At 47.4% G+C, this 25419-nt stretch overlaps 1 protein-coding gene across 3 annotated transcripts in view; it reads right to left on the bottom strand.

The window, feature by feature from the left end:
• Nucleotides 1–24246, bottom strand: part of ARHGAP26 (Rho GTPase activating protein 26) — a 522575-nt gene extending 498329 nt beyond the window's left edge. For all 3 annotated transcript variants that reach the window (XM_075541756.1, XM_075541758.1, XM_075541757.1), the window contains exon 1: nt 23706–24246. In XM_075541756.1, coding sequence (XP_075397871.1) covers nt 23706–23859 — 154 coding nt within the window. In that variant the 5' untranslated portion in view covers nt 23860–24246. The remainder of the gene's footprint in view (nt 1–23705) is intronic.
• Nucleotides 24247–25419: the final 1173 nt, after the last annotated feature.

The following is a 25419-nucleotide window of genomic DNA, read 5'->3' as shown; positions in this document are numbered from 1 at the left end:
TCAAAACAGCAGTTAAGGCAGCCCTCAGGGGTGCAGAGTGCATGCCTTTTCAATACTCTTGGCACTTGGGAAGCAAAAAGAATTCTGAAGGGGCAAAATCAGGGTGCAGAGTGGATCCCAGGGGTTTCCTCATTGGGATACTTGTAAGGCAACCCTTGCCATCTACAAACAATGAGCAGGCAAACTGTCTTAAAGGAGAACATTGCTCAATGCTACTTTCCTGGCCTTGTTCTCATTGCGGAGTTATTAATTTCTTGAAATGTCTTCATAATAAGTCCCCATGTATCCTGTGTCCTTCAATCAAGATTACCCCGTTGGGACCCCCAAAAGCCAGAACCTTCCATGCTGGCCTCTGTACCTTGTATGTAACTGAACTGCAGATCCTCTCAGAAGCTCACTTTGATTGAACTTTTTTTAAGGCACCTTAACGAGACTTAGACAAGTGTGTTGCTGAGGAGAATTTGTTCACCGCCATCCACTGATCACAGAAATGTGTTTAAGCACGTTTTCTTTGGAATGAGTACATGTATGTATACTTACATGTACATGTATATATGCATGAACTGGAACTCTAACAGTAATCCTTCTTGCCTTAATCGCATACAAACTCCAAGACAAGAAGATCCCTAGGTGATCCCATTAGACTGTAGACCCTGATTCTGAAGATTTCAAGTGGAAATGTGAATACTCTTCAGGAGGCCAAACAGGAACGAGCTGCTGGAAGCCCTGCTTAACAATCTGACGGTGTCTACCTCTGGGCAGTTGGCAGTGGTTAGGAAAGAAGAGGCATCCAGGAACTGTATTATTTTGATATCTATTTTTGACAAGTGAGTATCCACAAACAGTCCTCCAGGCCACAGAACCTTGTTCCTGGATGTATTTAGAAACAAGGATCTGGATTAAATTCAGTGTAATAGTGGCCAGAGAACATGGTGCAATCTAATTTTGAGAGATAATTTTTAATTTAAGGGTCTATCTCTAATCAGGAAGCCAGAGACTCTGATGCCAGGAAAACACAAAGACAACTTTTAACTTCTTTAAAGCATCTTACAGGAAGTAAAAATAATTAGTCATCAGAACAACAACAAAACCAAATACACTGCCATGAAGTCATTCTGACTCAGAGCAACCCTATGACAGGGGACCCATGGGTTTCTGAGAATATACGCTTTTTACATGAGTTGAAAGTCTCCTCTTTCTCCCACGTAGCAGTGGTGGTTTTGAACTGATGACCTTGGGGTTAGCAGCTGACTGGTAACCACCACACCATAAGGGCTTCTTGGGCAACAACATTCTGTACTATTTATTGAGCACCTACCATGGTGCTATCCCTTTGAAGTATGGTGTTGGTAAAGAATCAAATATTCAAAGTACCACCAACCACCAGAAGAACACGCAAAGTTGCCCTGGGGGAAAGACAGTCAGAATGTTCCCTAGAAGCGAGGACAGTGAAGCTTTGCCTCCCACACTTTGGACATATTATCAGGAGATCAAATCAAAACTGAAACCACTGCCACGGAGTTGATTCCAACTCCTAGTGACCCTAACTGGGACTCCCAAGGCTGTAAATCTTTATGGGAGCAGTTTGAACCACTAACCTTGGAGTCAGCAGTCCAACTTACCTGACAGCACCATCAGGAGAGACCAGTCCCTGGAAAAAAGGCAACTTGCTTGGTAAAGTCGAGCGAGGGGTGTCAAAAAGAGAGAGATCGTCGAGATGGATTAACTAACGCAAGGCAACCTCCATGGGCTCAAACAGTGGGAGGACGGCCCAGAGCTGCCCAGTGTTTCATTCATTCTAGTCTACAAAGGACACCAGGAGTGGGAACTGACTTGGCAGCACCCCACCATCACTACCCTTTTAACCCTTAAAATGCTCTCAGGTGAGCAAAAAACAAATGCCCTGACACAGAGTCTATTCTGACTCATGGTGGCCCTGCCTGCGGGTTTCCAAGGCTGTGACTCTTAACGGAGTTAAAAAGTTCATCTTTCTCCCAGGGAAGCACTCCAATGTACGTACACACACTGCCAACAAGTCGACCTCAATTCATGTCAACCTTCCAGGAGAGTCTGGAATTCTCTGTGGGTTTCTAAAACTGTGAACTCTTTACGGGAGTGAAAGCCTCGTCTTTCTCCTGAGGAGCTGCTGGTGCTTTCAAACTGCTGACCTGGTGGTTAACAGCCCAACACAGAACCGCTATGTCACCAGGGATCCTCAGGTAAGCACTCAAATCCCCATTGTTATGCATGAAGACAGAGCGGCTTCAAGTTAGCCTGGATTACAGAGTCAGCAGTGTCACAATGCCCAATCAGAAAGGTAAGCATAAATGTACATGTGTTTACTAATCTATGATGTGATAAAAAGGACAGATTAGTAAGTAAGCACAAGTAATCCCTTGCTTACCTTGCTTACTGGGTAATCCGCCACAAAACCAGCTAGGAGCAAAAGGTTTGGCTCTCAAACTTTTTTGGCCTACTGCCCCCTTTTCAGGAAAAAGTTACTCAGCTACCTTCTTGCAATTAAACACGTTTGTACTATAGCCCATAATCCAGGATAAGCTACAGGTATCCGATTCTGCAGCCCTACCAGTCATTCCAGTGTCCCCCGGGGGACAGTGCTGCCCACCTGGGCTTCGACCAAGGTTCAAATTCTGACTCCAATACTTTTCTGTAGTGTGACCCACTTCTCTCTTTGAGGGATAGATGTATACGTGTGTGTGTGTGTGTGTGTGTGTGTGTGTGCCTCTTAAGGTTGAGAAGGGTAACTGAAATAAAGTATGTGAAACATACAGCAAAAGCACTTGATACACTGACGTGGTAGTCAATATTCAATCACCGTTATCACAGCTTCAATATATTTGACATCATATTTTTAACATACAGGATTCATCAGTCTGTGGTACTCTGAAAGGATCTCTTCTCTTTGTATCCAAGACTCTGTTCAAACAGCATAAAAAGAAACGGAAAGGGGGTGACCAGAGGCAAGATGAGAAATCTTAAAGCAATGAAAAGAAATAGTAAAAGAGCAGCCTATGTATTTTACCCTGAGAAGATAACAAGGGCATGTAGTCAAGGACCTTCAAGATAGATTGTATACAATCATGAGATGTAGCAGAGAGAAACACCACCACTATCACCCCCCCCACACACACACACACAAAGAAAGGTCATTAGTACAGTACATATTGACACAGCATGCCTTGGAATATGCCATGGAAGCCCTAAAAGACCACCTGAGAAAGCAGTCAATGACATGGAAAAACGATCATGATCTATTAAGTGGTAGAGATGATAAAACCAGTATCTCTAACCAGTACAATCAGCACAGTTTGCATTCTGTTTTCATTCATCTGCATTTTCAAATGTTCCCTAATGAGCATGTGTTACCTGTATAACCAGGGAGGAAAAGGACAAGTTGCTTATGGACCGCTCACTGACAAGTATAAATGAGAATACGGCTCTCAGAGGAAGGCAGAAGGAAGCTATCCTGGGGGTCTGGTGTTAGTGGTGTTGCAACTCATGAGGTTGGCATATCAAGAGGGGATAGATACGTAAGCCACCTTATCTGGGTCTCATTTGAGCACGCCCAAAATACATTCTACCTGGAGACTTGACACCCAGTACTTGAAAAGACCCAGATCCCACCCCAGCCTCCTGACCTATCAAAACTAGGTTTCCGGAGCACTCGCCAGCATTATAAATATATCGTTATATCCAGAGCTGTTCCACTAGCCCAGATACATGTTCTCATTCATCGGCCCCAAATTTCTCTTATTTTCTTTTTTTTTAAAATAAATTTCTCTTGTTAAAATATAAATTATTGACCTATTGTGTTGAACAACCCCACCCCACCCTGATAAAAATGGAAAACTTGAGTCCTGCATTAGGTCCCAGTAGAGAAATGGGAAATCAGCACAGAAATGTTTCTGGGTGGAGCAATTCGCCAATCAGCCAGACTTTTAAATCCACTCCGGTTCTAAGCATGGCCGTTCTTTGGCCTGAGGAACAAAGCACAGAAGTATGGTGTTAAAGTCCCACACTTCCCCCCCTTCCCCGACAGGGTTGTTTACCAAGATGACACTCCTCACAACGGGCACATCTTCCTGGTTCCACAGATTCACAGTCATCCTAACTCTGGAATTAGCTAGACCCCAAAAAGCTGGGAGTGGGTTTCCAGTCACTCCCGTTTACAAAAAGCCTTGTTTTCTACATATGCAAGATGTACGGTCAGCGGCCTCACTGGCCCTTTGGCAAGGTACAGCTGATGGTGGGGGGGGGCGAGGGAGGAGACAAGGCAGACTCAGTGAAAGGAGGAAATGTGGGGGAGGGGAGAGAGAGGAGGAGGAAGGATCCTCCTACATGGTGGAAAACATGCCAACTCTCTAGAACCCAAGGTCTGCTGGCGGGAAGAAGGCCTTTCACATGACCGTTTCAGCACCCCAAAACCGTTCCAGCTTAGGCACTGGATGAAGCTTAAATGACCCTCTGTATGCACTATAGGAATCAGAGTAATACTGAGAAGGTTGTCCTCTGTAGAAACAAAAGTTTCTCGATTGCTCAAAATAAAAAAACCTTTATCTACTAGGCCCTAGGCTGTTCCTTCCCACTCTCAACCAAGAGAACACTGGAAAGCAGGGGAGAGAGAGCGGACAGCAGCTGACCCAGAGGAATATGCACGCTCGGGGACACATCGAAATCAGTCCTGATGCACGAGCAAAGGCCAGACAGTGACAACCCAGGAAAAGAAAATCAAACGAAGAGAAATACAAACCTGTGTGTCGAATCCAAACCTTCTGGACTGAAACCACTGCATTCTATGAAGTTACGGATTGTCTGGGTAGACTGAAGGAAGAGTGCATGGCTGAACAAGATTAACGGAGTCGACATTCTGAGCCACGGGTTGGAGCAGTGGTTCTCAACCTGCCTCATGCCGCGACCCTTTCATACAGTTCCTCATGTGGTGGTGACCTCCAACCATCAAATGATTTTTGTTGCTACTTCTGTAACTTTACTTTTGTAACGAATTTTGCTACTGTTATGAATCATAATGTAAACATCTGATATGCAGAATGTTTTCATTGTTACAAATTGAACACCATTAAGGCATAGTGATTCATCACAAAAACTGTATATAATTACAGATTGTGAACTATTTATTTCTAATGACAAATAAATGAAATTTTGTCTGGAAGCATGGTGTAGCATGGGTGACAGTCTTCATGCCGGGTCCTCGTAGGTGGGCCTATCTGCATGTGGGCGGGCCCGCCTGGAGACAAGAGAGGAGTGGTGTCTTGGTTCCAAGACCATGGGAAATATGTGTTTTCTGATGGTCTTAGGTGACCCCTGTAAAAGGGTCAATCAACTCCCAAAGGGGTCGCAACCCACAGGCTGAGAACCACTGAGTTAAAGAAAGTAGTTGTCTCAGGCTGTGGGTGGGGGATATGGAAGAATTAAGGGATGACTTCTAAAAAACAATCCTAAGGAAGACTTTCCTATGCCACTAACCCCTTGACAGCACATTTGGGGAAGCCTAGGAATATGCTAACTGAAGGGTCACATTGTGGTGGTGGTGTTAGGTGATACCAAGCTGGCTCTGACTCACGGTGACCCTACACACAACTAGATGAAACAGCATCCAGGCCTGAACCACCTCAAAGGCAGTGCTAAGTGTGAGGCCATTGTTGCAGCCACTGTGGTCATTCATCTCCCTGAGTCTTTCTGCTCATGACCTTCTACTTTAACCAAAGATGATGTCCTTTTCTAGGGACATGCCGAAAGCACGCGAGACAAGGTATCATCATCCTTAAGTCTAAGGAGCATTCTGGAAGTGCTTCTTCTAAGAGAGAATTGTTTGTTTTTCTGGCAGTCCACAATACTTTGAATAGTCTTAGCCAACACCACAATTCGAATGCATCAATTCTTTGGTCTTTCTTATTCTTAACCTAAATTTCCCATGCAATTGAGGTGATGGAAAATAGCATGACTTGGGCCTGAGGCACTTTAGTTTTCAAAGTGGCATCCTTGCTCTACAACAGTTTAAAAAGATCAAAGTTACCAAAGATTTCATATTACTTGGATCCACAGTCAATGCTCATAGAAGCAACAGTGAAGAAATCAAATGGCATAATTACATTGGGCGAATCTGCTTCAAAAGACCTCTTTCAAGTGCTGAGGAGGTGTCACATTAAGAGATGAGTCACCGTCCTCCTGCCTAACATTTCATAAGTTTCGCATTTAAGTTAACCACTGAAACTCTGCCATCTTTTTTTCTTTAAACGACACATTTTGGTAACATCTAGGTTCTTAAAAGTTTATGAGCAGCCATCTCAGATACAACTATTGGTTGCTACTGATAAGGAACAAAAGAAACAGAAGGGAACTAAAGTCTCAAAGAATAAACTGGTTGACAGCATTATCAGCCTACAGGAGCCACAACTTTACCCACCCTGAGACCAGGAGAACTAGATGGTGCTCAGCATTCACCAAGAACCCTTCTGATGAAGGCCACCATCAACGGACTGATAGATGGGTAACAATGCAGAGCAGAACTCCAAGTCTTGAGAAGTTCAAACTTATTGGACCAGATGAGACAGGAGGATCCCTTGAGGCACTTGAAACCCAGAACTGAGACTATCCTCTGAGATCACCTTTTAGCAAAATAACAGAGTAGTACACAAAATAAGTATAGTGCTCTACTCAGAAAAACAGCCATCTGAGATCAATAGGTCAACCATTACTCTAGATGAGATATCAGGAGATTGGGAAACTAGAGAACTGGGATCAGACCAACCACAATACAAGAAAATAGAATGCTGACACACTTTAAGATGTGTCTAGATGTTAACTGATGGCAATGTAACTAATGACAATTAAGATGTAACTAATGGCAATGAACAAGCTGTAAAGAAATTATTTTACTGTGTAAAATTTACCAAAAACACAGTATCTTTTTTTAAATGCAAAAATAAAAAAATGTATACAAAGACCCACTTTTTCAGGATGGTGGAGGAGATTAGAGTGGGGGGGGGGGGGCGGGGGTTGGGAAAGATTAGACCCAGGCATTCAGAAAACCAGACTGGTGAAAACACAGCCCCAAACCTCCAAGTTTTGAGTTCTCTTCAGCTGGTGTTCACCTTCACGCTTGGATCATGTGCTGCTCCAACCACACGGCCCGAGCCTAGATGGGGTAGAGGAGCAACCAGCCAAAATCCTATCCCCAAAGACACCGAAGACCACAAGCTATCCGTTCCACTCCGATTTTCTCGGTCATGCAGCCGAGCTTCCCTGCGATGGAGCTGATCACAGCATGCTGCTCTGCACAGAGAAACAGGATTTCTTCCCAGGAAGAGAAGAAGCATGGCGCTGCTCTAAGCAGAACTGGCAACATGGTGACATGCTGACCTTACACACTAAGCTTAGGCGGCTTTGGTCAGAGGGCTGGACACGGCTGCCAGCAAGCTGTCTGCTGTCCCTGAGGCCTGCCCAGCAGACACTGATGTGTCGGGAGTAGCCGAGCCTTGGCCTGCAAAAGTCAGACAGACACCTTCCCAGCAGCTGCCTCCCACTCCAACAAAGGCACACACTGTCCATAGGGGGAGGGCTGGGCTGACTACCCGCTGGATTACCTGCAGCCCAAGCAGGGTCAGTATCAAACACCACCATGTGCCTGTCACAGACAAAGCATCCCCCTTCCCGTCCCCGCCCCCTCCCCCCCAGGAGAAGAAAAACCCACAGAATTCCTTAAGTAGTAAATGGCAGGAGAACAACAGCACTGGTCTCCTGGTGGGGACATCCTGGGGACTTGGCAGCAGAGGCTGTGGTCTGCTGGGTCACCAGGCCCTCACTGAGAACCAGCTGGGATCAGAACAGAGCTAAGCACCCAGTGTTTGTCAGGAATGAGGGCACCTCCCTACCCTCCTGGGTTGGGGGCATCACATCTCCAGAAGCCATGGGTCAGTCTTTCTTTCCCTCCTCTCCAGCAGACACTGAGTCCCCTCGGGCTATGTCAAAGCTCAGCCCAATCACTAGATTTCCTGAAGGCTTTTTTTTTTTTTAAGGAAAAATAAAAATGCAACATAATTACAGGCTCTGACCTCAAATGACTTTAACCCTGACAAGGATTCAGAATTCACTGTGGGAAACTGCCCTGTGATTTCGGAGGAGCATGAAGTTAGTTTCCTTTCAGAGCTCCAATGCTACAGAGAAAGGGCCCAGCTCACAGGAAACTGGACCCAAGCTTCGGCCACATTGGCTGAGATACTCGGAAGTCAGTAGAACTTGTAAATGTCTGGAACGCTTCCCTGTCATTCCTTGGGCTACAGTGTTACAGACAACTTCCAGGAACGAGAAAGCGCACCAACAGGAGTGAGGACGAGGCTGTGGTGAGGACAAGGCTTATGGAGACTCTTTCGGGTCTATTCAGGCTTCCTGTGTGGTCCCAAGGGCTGCCACCATGCAAATCACCAGGGGGCCCTGTGGAGGTGCAGATGCCCAGGGCCTGGAGCAGCAGGCAGGCACCCCGTGGCCTGTGGGTGTGGCTTTCCACAGAGAGAGCAGTAGGCAACAACCAGTCCCTCTTCCAGAAAAAAAGGGAGGCTTGCTTTGTGCTTCCAAAAAGATTAGCAGCCTCGGAAACCCAAAAGAGTAGTTCGACCCTGCCCTACTGGGTCACAATGAGTCAGAACTGACTTGATGGCAGCGAGTTGGGGTGTTTTTTTGTTTGTTTGGTCCCAGAGGGCGTGTCTCCGAGTATCCTTGGGCAGGGCCTGGGAATTTTTTAGTTAAGGGAATTCATATGTACATCATCTTTAAGACACGCTATCTTACAACACCACCAGCTGTCTGTCTGTTGGCCATACTGTACCGACTTGTTGCTCAAATGCTGGGAGACAGACAAGTGGGCGTTTGAAGTATCAGGAGGGTCACCTATAGTGGGTAGGTTTCAGCAGAGTTTCTCGAATAAGTAAGGCATGGAAGAAAGGCCTGGCGATGAATTTCTGAAAAATGAGCCAATGAAAATCCTATGGATCACAACTGGATATGGTCCCATCCAGTGCTGGACGAGGAGCTCCCTGGACTGCAGGGCCATCTGAAATATACAGTGACCACAAGTACAAGTGTGGGCTCAACAGAACATCCGTCAGGAAAGGGGTATAGCAGGCAAAGCTTCACTCTGTTGTAGCTGAAACGTTGAGTGAGTCAACCGAACGGCAACTGACAACCGTACCTTACAAGGAGCACCTAGCAGTGACAATAATAAAGCTTGCCACTCTCAGGACATTTACGATAAGCCTGAAAAAGCTCTGAAGGTGCTGTGGACTCAGTGGTGGGCTGCTAACATCCAGGCTGGCCGTTCAAACCCACCAGCCATGCGGTGGGAGAAGGATAAAGATCTGTGGCCACCAAAGCCCTACGCAGGGGCACCATTTACAGACTCAGCAACACACATGGGCCATTCTGCTCTGTCCTATAGAGTCACTGCGAGTCAGAATTAGCTCAATGGCAGTTGAGTTGAGTTTTGAGGGAACTTGGGCCACGGTGGACATGTGACCGAGGTTATTGTACACTCACCATCAGGGGTGAAGGCTAAGCCCTACAGGAAAGGCAGACCAAAGAAGGGATGTCAGATATAATGTGCCATGCTCCCCGGCCAGTCACCATGAAGGTCACTGCCCACCGGACAGCCTAGAGAAAGACAGAGGCACCAGGGGTACCTCCTGGACAAAGTCCTGGTCTCCATTCCACCAAATGTAAGAGACTGTCCGTATTGAAAAGCCTGCCAAACTCACTGCATAATGCATGTACTGCCACTGGCACCACAAACTCATGCTCGGCCGTCCTCTGCCCGAGTGTGTCCTAGTTACAGCTGTGTCTCACGTCAGGGAGTGGCTTTTGTTGTGGTTTCAATCCCAGAATGAACAATACAGACCAGCTGGGAGTAGGAAAGGGGGAGAGCAATCTATGTGTGGTTTTACGACAGCGGTCCCGGCAAGGTTTCTCTAACCAGTAAGTTCCTACACTGAAATCAGGATTTGAAAAAGTCAGTTCTGTCATAAACGCTCCAGAATGCTCCCCTGAAACACAGCAAAATGGCAAATGGACAGTCCCCTTTGATCCAGTGGATCCGCTTCTAGTAAATCTGTCCTACAGATCTACTGGCTCACTACACCTGGAGAGGTGCGTGTTCACAGCAGCATGACTGGGCCTGGCAGAAGGTAAGAAACCCTCTAACTGAGACTGGTTAGAGAAGTTGTGATACAGCCAAACTATAGTGTGCCATACCAACGGGGAAGAAGAGTTAGCTCCATATGCACCCATGTAAAATAACTAAAATTATGAAAAAACACAGCAGTACATCGGTATACAACCCGAAAACAGTAAGACAGACAGACAGAGAGATCCACCACCATCAGAGGTATATACTGTGGTGACTTGCATGTTGGTATGGTGCTGGAAGATATAACAATTATTTCAGATACTGACAAGTTCCCCTATGGGGGACAAGCTTCCATGGTGCTTTCCACTAAGGCAAACTAGAAAGAGAGGTCTGGCAATCCACCAATACGGAAACCTGATGGAACATAAAGCACTGTCCCATACAGCGCTGCAACAAGAGCCTCCTAGCCTGGCAGTCCTTCCCCAATGGTCACAGCTGGACCCAAGGTGGTGCAGGACCAAACGGCAGTGCAACACGTCAGACATAAGGCGGCCAAAAATCAGAAGTGACAGCAATGACGCTATCTATAAAGGGGGCTTCAAAAAGTTGACGGGAAAATTCCACTACCTTTTAATTCCACTTTGCCGTGAACTTTTTGAACCCCTATGTGTGTGTATAAACAAAGAAGAGACTGAAGTTAAGAAACCAAGCGGATATCGGACTGCACCGGACTTCTCCTGAAAGCGTCAAAAGCCAGGCTGTGACTTGGAGGACTCAGGTGCGTCTGACCAGACCAGGGCACTTTCCATTGCCTCAGATGCAATGTGAGAGCTAGAATAAGGAGGCCTGGAGGACAATTGATGTATTCGAATTATGCTGGAAAATACTGGACTGCCAGAACAGACAGATCTGTCTTGGAAGAAGGACAGCCAGAAAGACTTTTCTTCCATCCTTTGGACATGTCTTCAGGAGGGACTAGTCCCTAGAGAAGGACAGCATGCTCGGCAAAGTGAAAGGAAAGCAAAAAGGAGGAAGGCCCTTGGCGAGATGGATTGACACAGTGGCTGCACCAATGGGCCTAAATGTAAGAACAATTTGTGGATGGCCACGAGGCCTGGAGGCTGCTTCATTCTGTCGCACACAGGGCTATGAGGTAGAACCGATCCCACAGATCTAGCAACAACTACAGATAGGTGCATACACACGGGCAAAAGCAGAGATTACATGAAGATACACAAAAACACAGCTAAAATGTCACCTCTGGCAGCACAACAGGGTAGAAGGAAAGAGAAGTTGCCGGGATACTTACATACATTCTTTTCTTTTTTTTTCATTTAAATTGCGTATCATTTATAGGTAAGAGCTATTTAGATAAACTTTTTAAAAATAGGTATTGAGTAAAGTGAAAATGCCATTTTGTTTTAGTTTATTCATTCAAACAAAATACTCATTTTCTACACTTACCACTGTAATAATGAGCTATGCAGTCAGGAATTCCTGCAGGTTTAGGGCCTATCTGGTTCAACAGAGTCCTTGACACAGAAACAGCCTCGAGTTCAATTCAGCCTGCCAGAAATGTCATCTTACATCTCACAGCGGGCACCCATCCATAGTTTCAAAGTGTTCCAATTACCTCAGAGTAAACTTGACAGCGGGTCTGATAGCAAAGTCAGGTGTGTGCTGAAACCTACCTGGTGTGTTATCTGTGCAAACCATGTAAAAGAGTCCGTCTTTTTGCTTGGTTTGGTTTTTTTGGGTTTTTCCCATGTGGAAGCAGCAAGAGTCAGAGTGTGGCTTACTTACTGGCTTGAGCCAGAGAGGCCAGTTAGCTAACAAGGTTTACGTCCAAAATTATTCCCAAATCCCTCAAACCTTTGTTCATGTGGCAAAGAAAGTGCATGTGCACATAGGCACGCAGACACACACATAACAAACAACTGCCCACTCTTGACGCTCACCCTCCGTGGGATGCTGTGCCTTCCAACCAAGGTGAGCCCAGCCAGACATAAACACGCCGTGACAGCTTTGGGCTGGCTCTCTCTCTCTCTCTCTCTCTCTCTCTCTCTCTCTCTCTCTCTCTCTCTCTCTCTCTCCCTCCCTCCCTCCCTCCCTCCCTCCCTCCCTCCCTCCCTCCCTCCCTCCCTCCCTCTCTCTCTCTCTCTCTCTCTCTCTCTCTCTCTCTCTCTCTCTCTCTCTGTCTAGGAAAATGTGTAAGCCCCAGCGACTAATTTGTAAGCCTTCCTCTAGCCACTAGTGCTGTTGTGCTCCTGACTCTAGCAAACAAGACTTCCTTCCTGGCCTCGTTAACGGGGTCTTCTAACAGCCTGGTTCCATAAAGGGTGTCCATCCCATGCCACCATTTACCGGAAAAAAACAGAGCTCGCAAATGTATCTATCTGACCAGTTCGAGGCTAATTGGGGCAAAGCCAAGGAATTGTTCCCTCTCTCACTCACTCGCTCACATTCACACTCGCACACCCTCCAGATTTCTTCCTTCCCCTGCTCCTTTTAGAATCCCTGTCTGTCTAACAAAGGGGCCAGTTCAGGATATTGTACTTCCGGTTCCAGCAAAAGGAAAAGCTTCTGAAACGTAGCCTAACGTGCTCAATGGCGCTGGCTGCCAGGGTGCAAAGGACCTAAACTAGCCATGTCAATCAGAGTGTGAAAAGTGGGGCTGGCCACAAGTCCACTCTGAAGACCCCCTTCCCAGGGAAATTCACCGCCCCTCCCAACTCCCCCTTACAGGATACATGAGGATTACCACGCTCCTGTTCCAACAAGGAAAATCCAAGGCCATGCTGAGTATCATCCTTCAATACGGAGCAGGGAAAAGTAAACACAGTATGCCCACATAGAACGTTCTGCACGCAAAGAAGGAATGCATTATGAACATGTGCTGGCATGGAACTTCTTTAAGACAGAGGATTAGCAGGAAAAGCAAAACACAGTAATTGATATGGTATAATTTCAAGCAAATACTCACAGAAAGAGGACTAGGAAAAAGCAGGACAAACTGTCATCGGTGGGTAGAACTCTGGTCTTCTCCCCCACCCACTCCTACCCTCATGCCCCGCCCCAAGCTGGTTCTGACACAAGTGTAAAAGTACTTTTATTCTCTTTGGTGCTTATATAAGAACATATTCATAAAGTGTACTTTCTTTTTTTTTTCCTTTTGGTCTTTGAATGCTCAGATAATCCACTCATATTCTTGGTTTTCCTCCCAAACCTAATCCTTCCCAAGTGTTCTGTATCTCAGGAAACAGCATCCTCATTCTCCTGTCGTGGGCAAGGCCCCAAACTCCTGCATCATTCTTGACGTCTCTCACACGCCACAACCAATTGAACAGCAAGCCCTGTGGGCTCTACTTCCAAATGAATCTGGAATCTGGCCCCATTGCCAGACTGTACCCTTAGTCCTGGTGACCTGAGTCTTATGGCAGTCTCCTGACAGCTTACCTGCCTTTACTCCCACCCCTCTATAGCCATTCGCCACATCAGCTCTTTAAAGTATATGTAGGAAATGTCGCTCCCTACTTAGCACGAACCCCAGAGTTCTTTGTGGCACTCGGCACCTCTGTCATCTGGCCCCTCATGAGCTCTCTCTCCATTCACCACCTGTTATTCGCTCCTGCCACACTGCTTCCCTCAGACTCCCTGCCATCTCAGCAGCTCCACCCCATAATGACCCCAGAGAACAGGGCAGAACTGCCTTCTGGGGTCCCGAGACGGTAACTCTCATTGATTAGGAAGCATTTCTTTCCCCCTCTTCGTCCTCAAATGCCCTATGGACTCTCTCACCTTGTGACCTCTGTGTCTATGACTTCTCTCCAGGGACTTCACATATGCTGAATGAAGGCCTTCCTTTGATGGCCACCTAAGAACTCTGCAAGGCGCCTGGAGGTGTGATGGTCAAGCAGTTGAACGCCCACCAGGCTCCATGTATTTGTCTGCCTTTGCTGGCAGCATATGTAAAGGACTTTTACACAGATAATGCACACGGTATTTACTCATTTTTCCAAATCATTCAACTCTATTGTGTGAGAGCCTCCTATAAGTGCAATGTATATTATGTGTGTATTATGTGTGTGCCTATTTTTCTGTGTGTGCACTGTGTGCAGGAAACGCAGTACTGTGAAACACATGGTATTATAATGCTTTTTAATTAAAACTGGGGTCGAGCAGAAATTTAAATCTAGATAGCCCCCCCCCTTCCACTGCTAGCTCTCCTATTGCCTTCATGCCCAATGTTCCTGCCAAAACCTCCTGTGGCTGCGTTTGTTCGAGGTGACGGCTTTGACAAGATAGCAAGGTGCCTCCAGGAGTGGCTTCCCCAGGAGCTCAGGAGGGACAGTGGTTCTTCACTGGCCATTTTCATTTTGTCAACTTATGGGTTTCGTGATCATCAGTCGACAGTGAACAAAATGAGCAAGTCCAGCCTGGGGCCTCTGCCTCAAGGGGATGCTAGCCGGCCTATACGAAGTAGAAACCCCAACCACGGCCTCACCCGAACCATTCCTCACCGTGGCCTCCTGATGTGGTACTGTCAAAGGCAGATGAAGTTGAAGGACAAGTCTTAAGTGCCGTGCACTTAATCATCAAGAGCTTTACAAAACAAAGAAAAAAATTAAGCCAAACTATAAAGTATCAAAAAGTCAAACTCACTGCCATCAAGTCTGCCCAATCATGACCCATGAAGACAGGGTAGAACTGCCTTTGTGAGTTTCTGAAACAGTAACTCTTCATGGGAGTAGAAAGTCCTTTCTCCCATGGAGCTGTTGTTAGTTTTGAACTGCTGACCTTGCAAGTTAGCAGCCCAATGGGGAACCACCAGGGATGCTAAGCCATACACTAATGTACCCTAAGAAGATATGAACAGACACCAGTAATAGTGCTGACAGTGAGGATGCAGATTCTTTACAGATCCCGATCCGAGAAAGAAGTAATGTGCAGCGGGTGCTAGATTATGTGAGGAGACTGTTGCAGCTGTGTTTCTGAGCCCTGAGCTCCAGGGAGCAAAGAACAGCTAAGACTTTCACAGGCTCATTGCAGAACCAAAGTGGGCTAGAGGGGCGCATGAGGGTTGACTGACTCTTCACCTTGAAAAGCAACACATTTATTTGGGGTAGTGCTGAGTGATCACGGATGCTGGCACGCACCTGCTTTCCACTGAGTTAAAGGGTACTGCACGGAGAGGCCAAACCTGTCCCTGGGTCAGAGTCGGGAAGTTGGGTAACTCCTTTTCACTCTGTAACTCACAAGCATGTTTTTTTTATTTCAATCAACAACACGAGTTGTGTGTTGTGTGCCTTAGAGTATATCACCCTTTTACAATCACAAAAGGAATCCTCCTTGAATGACATGAGCCCCTAAGGATCTTTGATGCCAATCTGCTTTGTCAACCGTACTCAAAATCCTAAGGAACACATGGGTACAAAGTTAGGAAACGAAAAGTTTGTCGCAATTCCTTTGCTGTGCTTTAGCACCTTAATTTTAAAAATAAGGCATTCCCTAATTATTTGTAAATGGTGGTAATTTGCAATGGTGACATTTGGAGTCTGACTCACACAAATATAAACAACAGAAAACTGAATCCAAATAAGATTTTGAAGTCCTTATATAGCATTGGCGTTTCAAAACTCTCTCCCATATTTTCCATTCTGTTTTCAGCTGGATTGAACCAAGTGCATCTCAACTGTAACTCTCAACCCACTGAGAGAAAAACCCTGCTGTAACCACAGCCACTGCGGGCTTCTGGAATGTTTCATTTTCTCCTAGAAGCAAACTCGGTGGGCTCGGCTGGGATGAGCGGTTGGTGTGCACACAACTGTGACAATGACCAAATGAACCAAAAACCAAGCCACTGCCGTGAAGGCATTCCAACTCACAGCAGCGTCCCTGCAGGCTTTATGTCCTCCGGGAGCAATCACACTGCCTCGCCCTCCTCCCTCAGAGTGGCAGTGCGTCTGAATTGCAGGCCTGTGGTTAGCAGCCCAACACACTGTACCCCACTCGGCCACCAGGGCTCCTTGTCTATGCCTTTCTTTCTCCTTTAAGGTCAATAAACGATCATTTATACCCCCCTCCGTCTTAGACTCGAGAGGGAAGGCTTCTGAGGCTATTTCTCTGAACATAAGTATGTTCATTCTCTCTACGGTAGCTACGTGGGTTGGAATAGCATGAAGTAAATTGCATTGAAGTTTAATTTACATGTGCTGAAATTCACATTCCCTGATTGTTAGTTTGTTTGCAGAGTTACACAATGTCAAAGTCTAGAGTCGTAGTCTTTCCAGAGAAGGTCCTGAGGTCCACTGCTAGATTCCAAGTTTAGTTGCACAACTTCTTAACTGTGCAGTCTTAGACAAACTAACCTGTTAAGAAAACAGTTTGAGTGTTCGCCTCACAAGGCAGTGGTAAAGATTAATAAAACGTTATTTGTGAATCACTGAGCACGGGACGGAGCGTCTGATAAGTGTCCAATAAACATCAGTTGCCGTCATTACTATTCTACAATCGACGTATTTCTGTTAAAACTCACCTGTGGTGGGGGTGAAGGCATGACAGGGGGAAATACAGCTAGGTCAATTGGCAAAACAGAACCAAAAATCAGAAGAAATGTTCAAATTCTCTGCATTCTATCTAATCTGGTGAGTAGCACCTTGGATCTTTTAAAGCTCACAAGCCAGCACCTAAGAAGCACGCACTCACTGGTCTCTTCTTGCTCAGAGCACAGAGAACAACAGCAAGTGAACACCACCCTGGTGGGAAAGCAGCTAGTCCACTGGACTAAAAGACACTTTTAAAAAGCACTGCCATCAAATCGGTGCAGACTCATAGCGACCCCTGTGGGTTTCCAAAACTGTAAGTGCTTCAGTGAATAGAAAGCCCAGTCTTTCTCCCACGGAGCTGTTCGTGGTTTCCAAGATGATCCTGGTTTCACTGATGATCATGCGGATGGCAGGCCAACGTGTAACCATAACTACACCATCAGGGCTGGCCCATATATATGAAAAGCATTACCTCCTCAAACCTGAGCTCAGAAGACCTACTACCAACTACCCACCAACAACTACACACCAACAACTACCCAACAGCAACTACCCACTACCAATTACCCACCAACAACTACACACCAACTACACACCAACAACTACCCAATAACTACCGACCAACAACTATCCAACAACTACCCACCAACAACTACCCACCAGCAACTACCCACCAACAACTACCCACCAGCAACTACCCAACAGCAACTACCCACCAACTACCCACTACCAATTACCCACCCACAACTATACACCCACAACTACATACCAACAACTACTCAATAACTACCCACCAACAACTACTGACCAACAACTACCCACTACCAATTACCCACCCACAACTACACACCAACAACTACCCACCAACAACTATCCAACAACAACTACTCTGACCAACAACTACCCACCAACAACTACCCACCAGCAACTACTCATACCAACTACTCTGACCAAGACCAAAAGACAAGATCCTGGTGAGAATGGGCAAAAAAAAAAACGGAGAACAAAATTCAACACCAAAAAATAAGTGAAAGGGCCAGATTTCCGAGTCAAACGAGACCAGAGGACCCTCTGAAATGGTCACTCCAAGAAAACTGTCTGACTTGAAACTGGCAACATTCCCAAAGGGCATGCTCAGAGACTATAAAACAAACAGCACCCATGAAGAAAGTGTTCCTCAGAACAATCCACAAGCTGTGCAAGGTCAAGAGGACGACATGCTCAAAGCCAAAGATGGGAAGACAGGAAGAGTCAGGGAGCCCAGACTAATATAAGTGGGGAGCCCTGGGAATAAACAGGGAAGAGTGTTGACACATTGTGGGGATGGTGACCAATGTCAGTGAACAACTGAGTATGAACTTTCAATTGAGAAAACTACTTTGCTCTAAAAAACTTTCACTTGTGCACAATCCCCACCCCCAACTGCCATCAAGTCAATTCCAACTCACGGTAACCCTATAGAGGGTTCCTAAGGCTGTAAAGTTTTTCAGGAGCACAAAACCTCATTTTTCCTCCAAGGAGTGACTGGTGCGTTTGAACTGCCAACCTTGTGGTTAACAGTCCAAAGATTACCCTACAGAGTCACCAGAATTCCTTACTAACTCACTTAAGACGATTCCAACTCACAGAGACCCTACAGTACCAAGTAGGACTGCTCCTTTTGAGCATCCGAGACTTCTGATCTTTATGGGTGCAGCTAGACTCAAATTTTTCCTGTACAGGGCTAGTGGGCTCCAACCGCCAACCTTGTGGTTAGCAGCTCAGTGCATGGCCCACTACAACTCCAGGGCACATGAAATTCAAAGAACAAAGCTCATACTTATCTTGTGAATATGGTATAGACTAGAGATGTTAAAATCACTAAGCACCAAAACGTAGTGGGAACCCTGATGGCATTGAGCACTATGCATCGGACTGCTAAGCAGTGGGAGAATGACAAGGCTGTCTGCTCCCGTAGAGTCACAGTCTTGGAAACTGACGGGCAGCTCTACTGTCCCATGGGTCGCTATGAGTCAGAACTGACTTGACTTGATGGCAATGAGGGGTTTTTTGTTTTTGTTTTTTTGTCCTGTTTGGATTTTGAGCAAACTGCAATGAGAAAGGCGCATCATTTCTTTGAAAGTCTCGGGGAAAATATAAGTTCAGAATAAGAACTATAACTAGTCACTTCATTTTGTAAAAAGATGTCACCCAGCAGGACACCAACCCCCAAGGTAAAGCTGATTCAGTGCCACATATCTTGCCCCCACTGGACTGTAAATTCATTGACGAAAGGAATTGCGTTTTCTCTTGGTTTGGTTTTCTCCTCTGCGTGTCTCATAAACTTTATATCAATTAAAGTATCAGGGACTAAAATAAATTCCCCTCCCCCTTCAAAATGCTCTCATTGAGACTGAATCGATTCTGACTCATAGTAACCCTAAAGGGCAGGGCAGAGCTGTTCCTGTGGGTTTGAGACTATAACTCCTCATGGGAGTAGAAAGCCTCATCTTTCTTTCATGGAGCACTTGATGGTTTCAAACTGCTGATCTTGTAGTAAGCAGCCCAACATACAACCCCTTATACCACCAGGACTTTCTCCTGGCCCTAGAAATACATTATTCAGTCCCAGGACCACAGGTCTACTTAAACAACCATTTTGAAGGAAATAAAGTTACTGATCCAAAGTTTCTCTACCCAAAATCTAAATAAAAAAACTTTTTGCGTAAACCACTTAGCAGAAGAGGATTAACTTTGCATTTCTGACATTCAAAACAGGCAAATCTGCAAAGGCAAACAAGTCGGTTAGTGGTTGTTTTCTTCGGCAATGGGCAGAAGTGAAAGTGACTACTCATAGGGTGTGGGGTTACTTTGTAGGGTGAAGGAAATGCTTTAAATCTGAATGTGGGCATAGTTGCTCCATTCCCCGACTATATTAAACAACACTGAATGAGGACACTTTCTGAATTACACACATTAAACCAGTGACCTGTATGAAATGTGAATTATAATTTAATATAGCTGCTATTTTTTTTAAAAACTGCACGTCTATCCCACTCTAAGGCAACACAATGAGGTTATTCCCTCTCAGAAAATGGAAAGCAAAATTAAAGGGACTTCTCACTACCAACAAGTCCAGAAACCATCCCTCAAAACCAAAAGCTAGCCTCACATTCCTTTCTATGCACCTACATTTGTTTTGCCATTGAGAACACAACACAGCAAGGCCCGGAGTCCAATGAAGGCCACACGAGGTAACAGGGACAGCCACACAGAGGGGAAAGTTGGTCTAGCAAGAAATGTGGAAATTTACCCTAACAGCGTGTTAATAAGCCCAGAAGAGCTTGGGAGCTCGATTTTTGTTTTGTTTTTCTTCATAACTTATGGATCTTTTTTGACTTAAGCACGGCTTGATGCAAGCCATCTCACAAGGATTTTGCCCACCGGTGGTTAAGACACACAACTGTGTAAGTAAGCTAGCATGAAGGCAGCGTGAGCCTCCGCTCTTGAGTGCAGGAAGATGGCAGAGCTGGAAAGCGCTACGTAAGAGCAGCACTGCGTGCCAGCTCCGAGTTGAGTCCTTTCTTTACGTGTATGTCATCTGGGTCTCAAGCAAGAACAATGAAGTCTGAGTGCTTATTCCCATTGACAAGAGGAGGGCTCAGGATTGGTAACTTAGCCTGAGTTAATCAACTAAATGACAGGTTCAGGACTTGAACCCAGGCTTAACTGGCTCCAGAGGAGCCCTGGTGGTGCAGTGGTTACAGGTTGGACTGTTAATTACAAGGTCAGCAGTTTGAAACCACCACTTAACTCCACAGGAGAAAGACAAGGCTTTCTACCTCCAGAAAGAGTTACCGTCTTAGAAACCCACAAGAGCATTTCTATCCTGTCCTACTGAGTCACTGTAAATTGGGATCAACTTAATGGCAGTGAGTTTGGTTTCTGGCTTTTTAACTGACTCCAGGTTGCAATCTTGCCACCAAACTGTAGGCCCCAAGAAATACTGTTATCACCCAAACTCATGAAGTGACCTGATGAGCTCAACTTAAGGGAGGCAAGAGATCCTAAGCCTCTTAACTGTACTAACCTATATCTCTTCAGCCTCTATCTTCTCTAGGGAAAGAAGAGACTTGTCTCTTCTCTGACACTGATTAATCAGGGCAGGGGAACAGGTCCGGGGAGGCTAAGTCCCCACAACAGAAAAGGCCAGGACAAATCAGCCTCAGAAGTAACTAATCAGGGGTCGCCAAGGCTCCGGTCCACATCAAACGAGAGATGTCTCCCAAAGCAGGAATTTATTAAATGGATGCTCCAAAATTATTTTAGTGTTTATCCTTCCATGCATCCAGCCCAGAGATCTGGATTCAGACAAAGGTTCCAAGGAGTTCTTTTCCATGCATAAAAGAGCCTGTAACTTTTATCAGATTTTCAAAGGAAGACAAGAGACAAACGTGTGAGAACCACTGACCTCCAGGACAGAACTGCCTCAGGGTTAAGTGCACTTTAACTGCTCTGTCACCTTGGGCCGGTTACTCATCCCGCTGGTCCCTTGCTCAGAAAGTAGAAGTTGTAAAGCCAATGATCTCGATGAACTTTGGTGATGAACTTTGGCAATCCCTGGAGGCCAGTTTTATTGCCTGGGATTAATGCGCAAAGGAAACCTAAACTCGAGGATCTGAAACTGAGTTATGAAATAAAATCGTAAAACTTTAGGGCTGGGAGAGAGTACAGTGTCACTTACATATTCAAGCTTTAGGGGATTTTTGATTTAAGATGAGTTGGGAAAACAGTAGTGGTGAAGAAAAATAATACACCAATACTAGTCTAGTAGCATACGATGCAGCGGCCATCCAGGTAGTTGATAAAAGTGCTTCAAGTGTAGGCCATAGCAGTACCCTTATTTTAAAGATGAGAAAATTGGGGCTTTCAAGGATCACATGACTTGTTCAAGGTCACCATAGAGCTGGATTTAGGAGAGATCAGAACATCTAGATCTCAATCAGTCCTTCCCTCAAGTTACAAGGCTAGTCCATTAGACAACTAAAACAACCCTTCAGCTCCATTACTGAAATGTTTCTTCCTACAAAGCACTCTTACACACACACACACACACACACACACACACCAAAAATAACACCCAAATATACACCACCCTGATTGAGGGCTGAGCTATAAAACTTAAGTCCAAATTCCATTAGGCTTGGTCCAGATAGTTCCATTTAGGGCAAGTGGGATGGGCCTGATGAAGGCTGGCTCACGTGACTGAGTTAAAAACTCAGACTAGCCACTGGAACCATGTGACTGTAGGCTAGTGCGTCCTCGAGCCTGTTTTCCCATTTCCACAACACCGTTCTTAGGTGAGGCGATGATGCCCTGCATCCAACAACAGCCTATCCACTGCTACGTCCTCTGTGCCCAGTGCAAAACCTAGCACCCCCTAGTCACTCCAAACTTTGCTCAATGAAGCAGTGGCTCAAGTGAAAGCCAGGCTCAAAGTTCAATCACAATCCCATCTCTAAGTGGGGCCCAGCCTTCCCGGGAAAAGGATGGCCCTGGTCAATGACAAAGGGAGAGTCTGTTCATATGCTTCATGTAAGACACAGGCCCTGCCTCTAAGATTTTTCATCACCTCCCCATACTTATACTCATCTCACCCCCAAAAGATTGGCAATTGCCACCCTGGGATTCCATTGTTTCGGTCTTCATTTTTAGAAGCAATCTTCATTTTAAGCAGCAATAGACTCACAAAATGACATCTCAGACCCTCCTTGTAGGGCCAATTTCTCACCGCGTACGCCTTATGCTACCAATGTACCTCTCATGCTGAAAGATAACATGCATTAAAGAAACCTATCACCCCGACAGGTAAAGTAAGAGTTGAAGACAATTCCACAATTCCTAATTCTGCAAACTAGGAGATGGGCTGGACTGTCTTGACAACGGGTAGGCTGAAAAGGGGCCAAACACGCGCTCATCATCCCAGGCGCTGGTCCCTAGAGCACGCTCTATTGAGGCAAAAGAACTCACCCCGGCGTCTTAAAAGTAAAGAGAAAAAACATGCACAAGATGTAAATTTCATTTTTTCCCCATCGAAAGCAAAAAGAAGAAAAGGGCGGTACAGGGAGGGGGCGGGGAGACAGGTTTACAAAAAGCTAGCTTATCTTTAAGATGAATTTAGATTTCTCCTTTCTGGATGGGAAGAGAGAGCATTTCTTCCCTGACCCTTGAGTTTTCAAGGATAATGGGAGAGGGAATACGCAGAACGAGGGAAACGAGAGAGGGAGTCAGGAGACGTTCATTCTATTTTTAAACCCTCGCCCACAGTTTAGAGTAAAGGAACACTCTGATTCTGTACTCCCACCCCTATCACCTTCTGCTAATCCCGAGAATCGGAACCTGCACACGTAATGGCAATGCCCCTCGATGTGGGGGTGGCAGGCTCTCAATACTCTCGAGAAACGGACTAGCCAAGCACTCAACGCAGCCTCTTTCTGGGCAGCGCCTATGTCTGAGAAGCAAGGGCCTGGAGCTGCCTGCAGGGATCGAGAGCCACACCTGTCTTTCCGAGGAGAGGCAGCGCCCCCTGGCCAGGGCGCGCTCCGGCCACACCGCTGGGCACCCAGGCGGGAGCCCCGGGTCCCCTGCGGGAGACACTGTCGCGAACACGCCAGGCTTTGCCCACAGGCTGCGGCGCGCCAGGCACTACCTACTGCCCCACTCGCGGGGTACCTGTGTGCCGCCGCGCGCACCCACCCGCGGTTCCTCAGACACCCCCTCGTGCCTGGGTCTCCTCGCCGCCACCCGTCAATGCAAAGAGCTCGGCGACGGGTCCCCTTCCTCAGTTGACTGTTGCTGGCTCGCCGGGTCATGTACCCTTCCTGCCTCGGGGAGCCTCCACAGCCGTCCCCCGGCGCAGCGGGCTGAGAAAACCAGGGCGCGCTCCAGACCAGGGCTGAGCGCCGCCGACGCCCCCCCGCCCCCCGCCCGGCCGGCCGGCCCCGCCAGCCTCGGGGGACACTCACTCTTGAGCGCGCCGATGAGCGTCTTCCCGTCCTTAATGAGCTCCTTGATGAATTTGTTGGTCTTGTCCAGCTCCGCTTCGTGCGACTTGAGCGTCTCACGGAAGTGCGGGCTGTCGAGGCAGCAGTCGCTGAACTCCAGCGCCGGGAGCCCCATGGTGCCCGCGGCGCCCAGCCGGGGGGCGCGCCTCCCCCAGGGCCCGGGCGGACGGTCGCGGGGAGCACGCACGCGGCTGACCCTCGGCCGGCACCCCCGACGGACGCCGGCTCCACAGGTGTGGCGCTACTTGCTCTCCGCGCGAGCTTCCCTGGCGCGAGCCTCGCCGACGCGCGCGGCTCCCAAAAGAAGCCCGGATCGGGCGGTGGGCGGCTGCTTTTGGGCGCGCAACGGAACGGTGGGCGAGGAACCGTGGCCGCGGGCTCGGAGCGGCGCCGGGAAGCGAGCGAGCGAGCGAGCAGGCGAGCGAGTGCGAACACCGCCTCCTCGCCTCCCAGGCTGACTCCAGCGCTAGCAGGCTCGAGCGCCCTCTCACAGCAGCCGGGGCCGCCCCACCGGCGTCCGGGCCGCTCGAACCTGCTAGCGGTGACCTAATCCTGCTGGACCAATCAGCGCGTCTGCCCCAGCTCGACCCCCCCGGCAGCTCCTGGACGCCCGTCCCTTCCGCGGGTCTGGACCAATCATCGGAGTTGGGGGCGGGGCCTAAGGCGGGGGCGGGTCCCACGCCACCGCCTAGGTCCGCAACATAAGCTCCGCCCTTTCCCGCCCGCCGGTTGTTGCAGACCTAGAGACTGTGGGGTGAGCTAGGCTGTGCTAGGTTTCCAGCCACCCTGGACCCTTCCCTGCTTGCTGGGGCCTGGATTCGGTTCTGCAGCGATGCGTCTGCTGCTCTGGGAGCGGAGGACTCTAGATGTGCCGAAATGTCGGGGAATTAGGCTGTCGTTCCCCCGCAGTCCTCCCAGGACTGTTGGGCAACCGAGCTTGCACTGAAAATACAGCCCGCTGCCCCCGGGACAACACCGAGCGTACCGAGGGACCCTGTCGCCTGTAGACCCCGCTGGCTCTTCATTCATAAAAGCAATATTTGCATGTTAAAATTTCCAGCGCTGCTTGCCTGCAGTCTTCCCGCCCCCTAGAGCCCGCCCCCTTCCTGGCCACTCCTGCTCAAAACCTGCCCACTGCTGCCTGACCTCAGAATCTAGCATCCTTAGGAGAGTTTCCGCTGCCTGTTGTTTCCCTTTGCACTCCTTGCGGGCACCGCTTGTCTTTCCCTTCCTCGTGAACTTCACTGGAGCACAGACCACCGGGCTTCTTATTTACGGCTACATACTCAAAACCTCTAACAGGGTCTGGAATTTATTTGGTAAGGGCTCAATTTATTATGATGAGTAATAAATATTGTGAACATAAATGAATGAATCTTTTCGCGTGGCCCCTCACCACTTGTCACCCCCCAATGTTTTGGACTCTGTTGGGCCTCAGGTCTCCATTCAAACAGCTTGTCTGGCTGGGTGCCATAAAATGTGTTGTGCTTCATTGTAATCTGTAAAATGCTTTCTGCCCAGAAACTAGCAGCCCTCCTTTAGTTAAGAGTGTTTTGTTTGTCTTTAATAGGCCTGCTATACGTGCACATTACGCCATTTGCTAGGTATACAACGATAAATAAGACAGAAGGAACTTAAATGCCACTGGTCAATAGGAGGGTGAACCACAATCAAA

The sequence above is a fragment of the Tenrec ecaudatus genome, chromosome 2, assembly GCF_050624435.1.
Source record: "Tenrec ecaudatus isolate mTenEca1 chromosome 2, mTenEca1.hap1, whole genome shotgun sequence".
Classification (NCBI taxonomy): Eukaryota; Metazoa; Chordata; class Mammalia; order Afrosoricida; family Tenrecidae; genus Tenrec; species Tenrec ecaudatus.
Note: the sequence above shows the minus strand (reverse complement) of the source record. Positions and strands in the feature narration are given on the sequence as shown.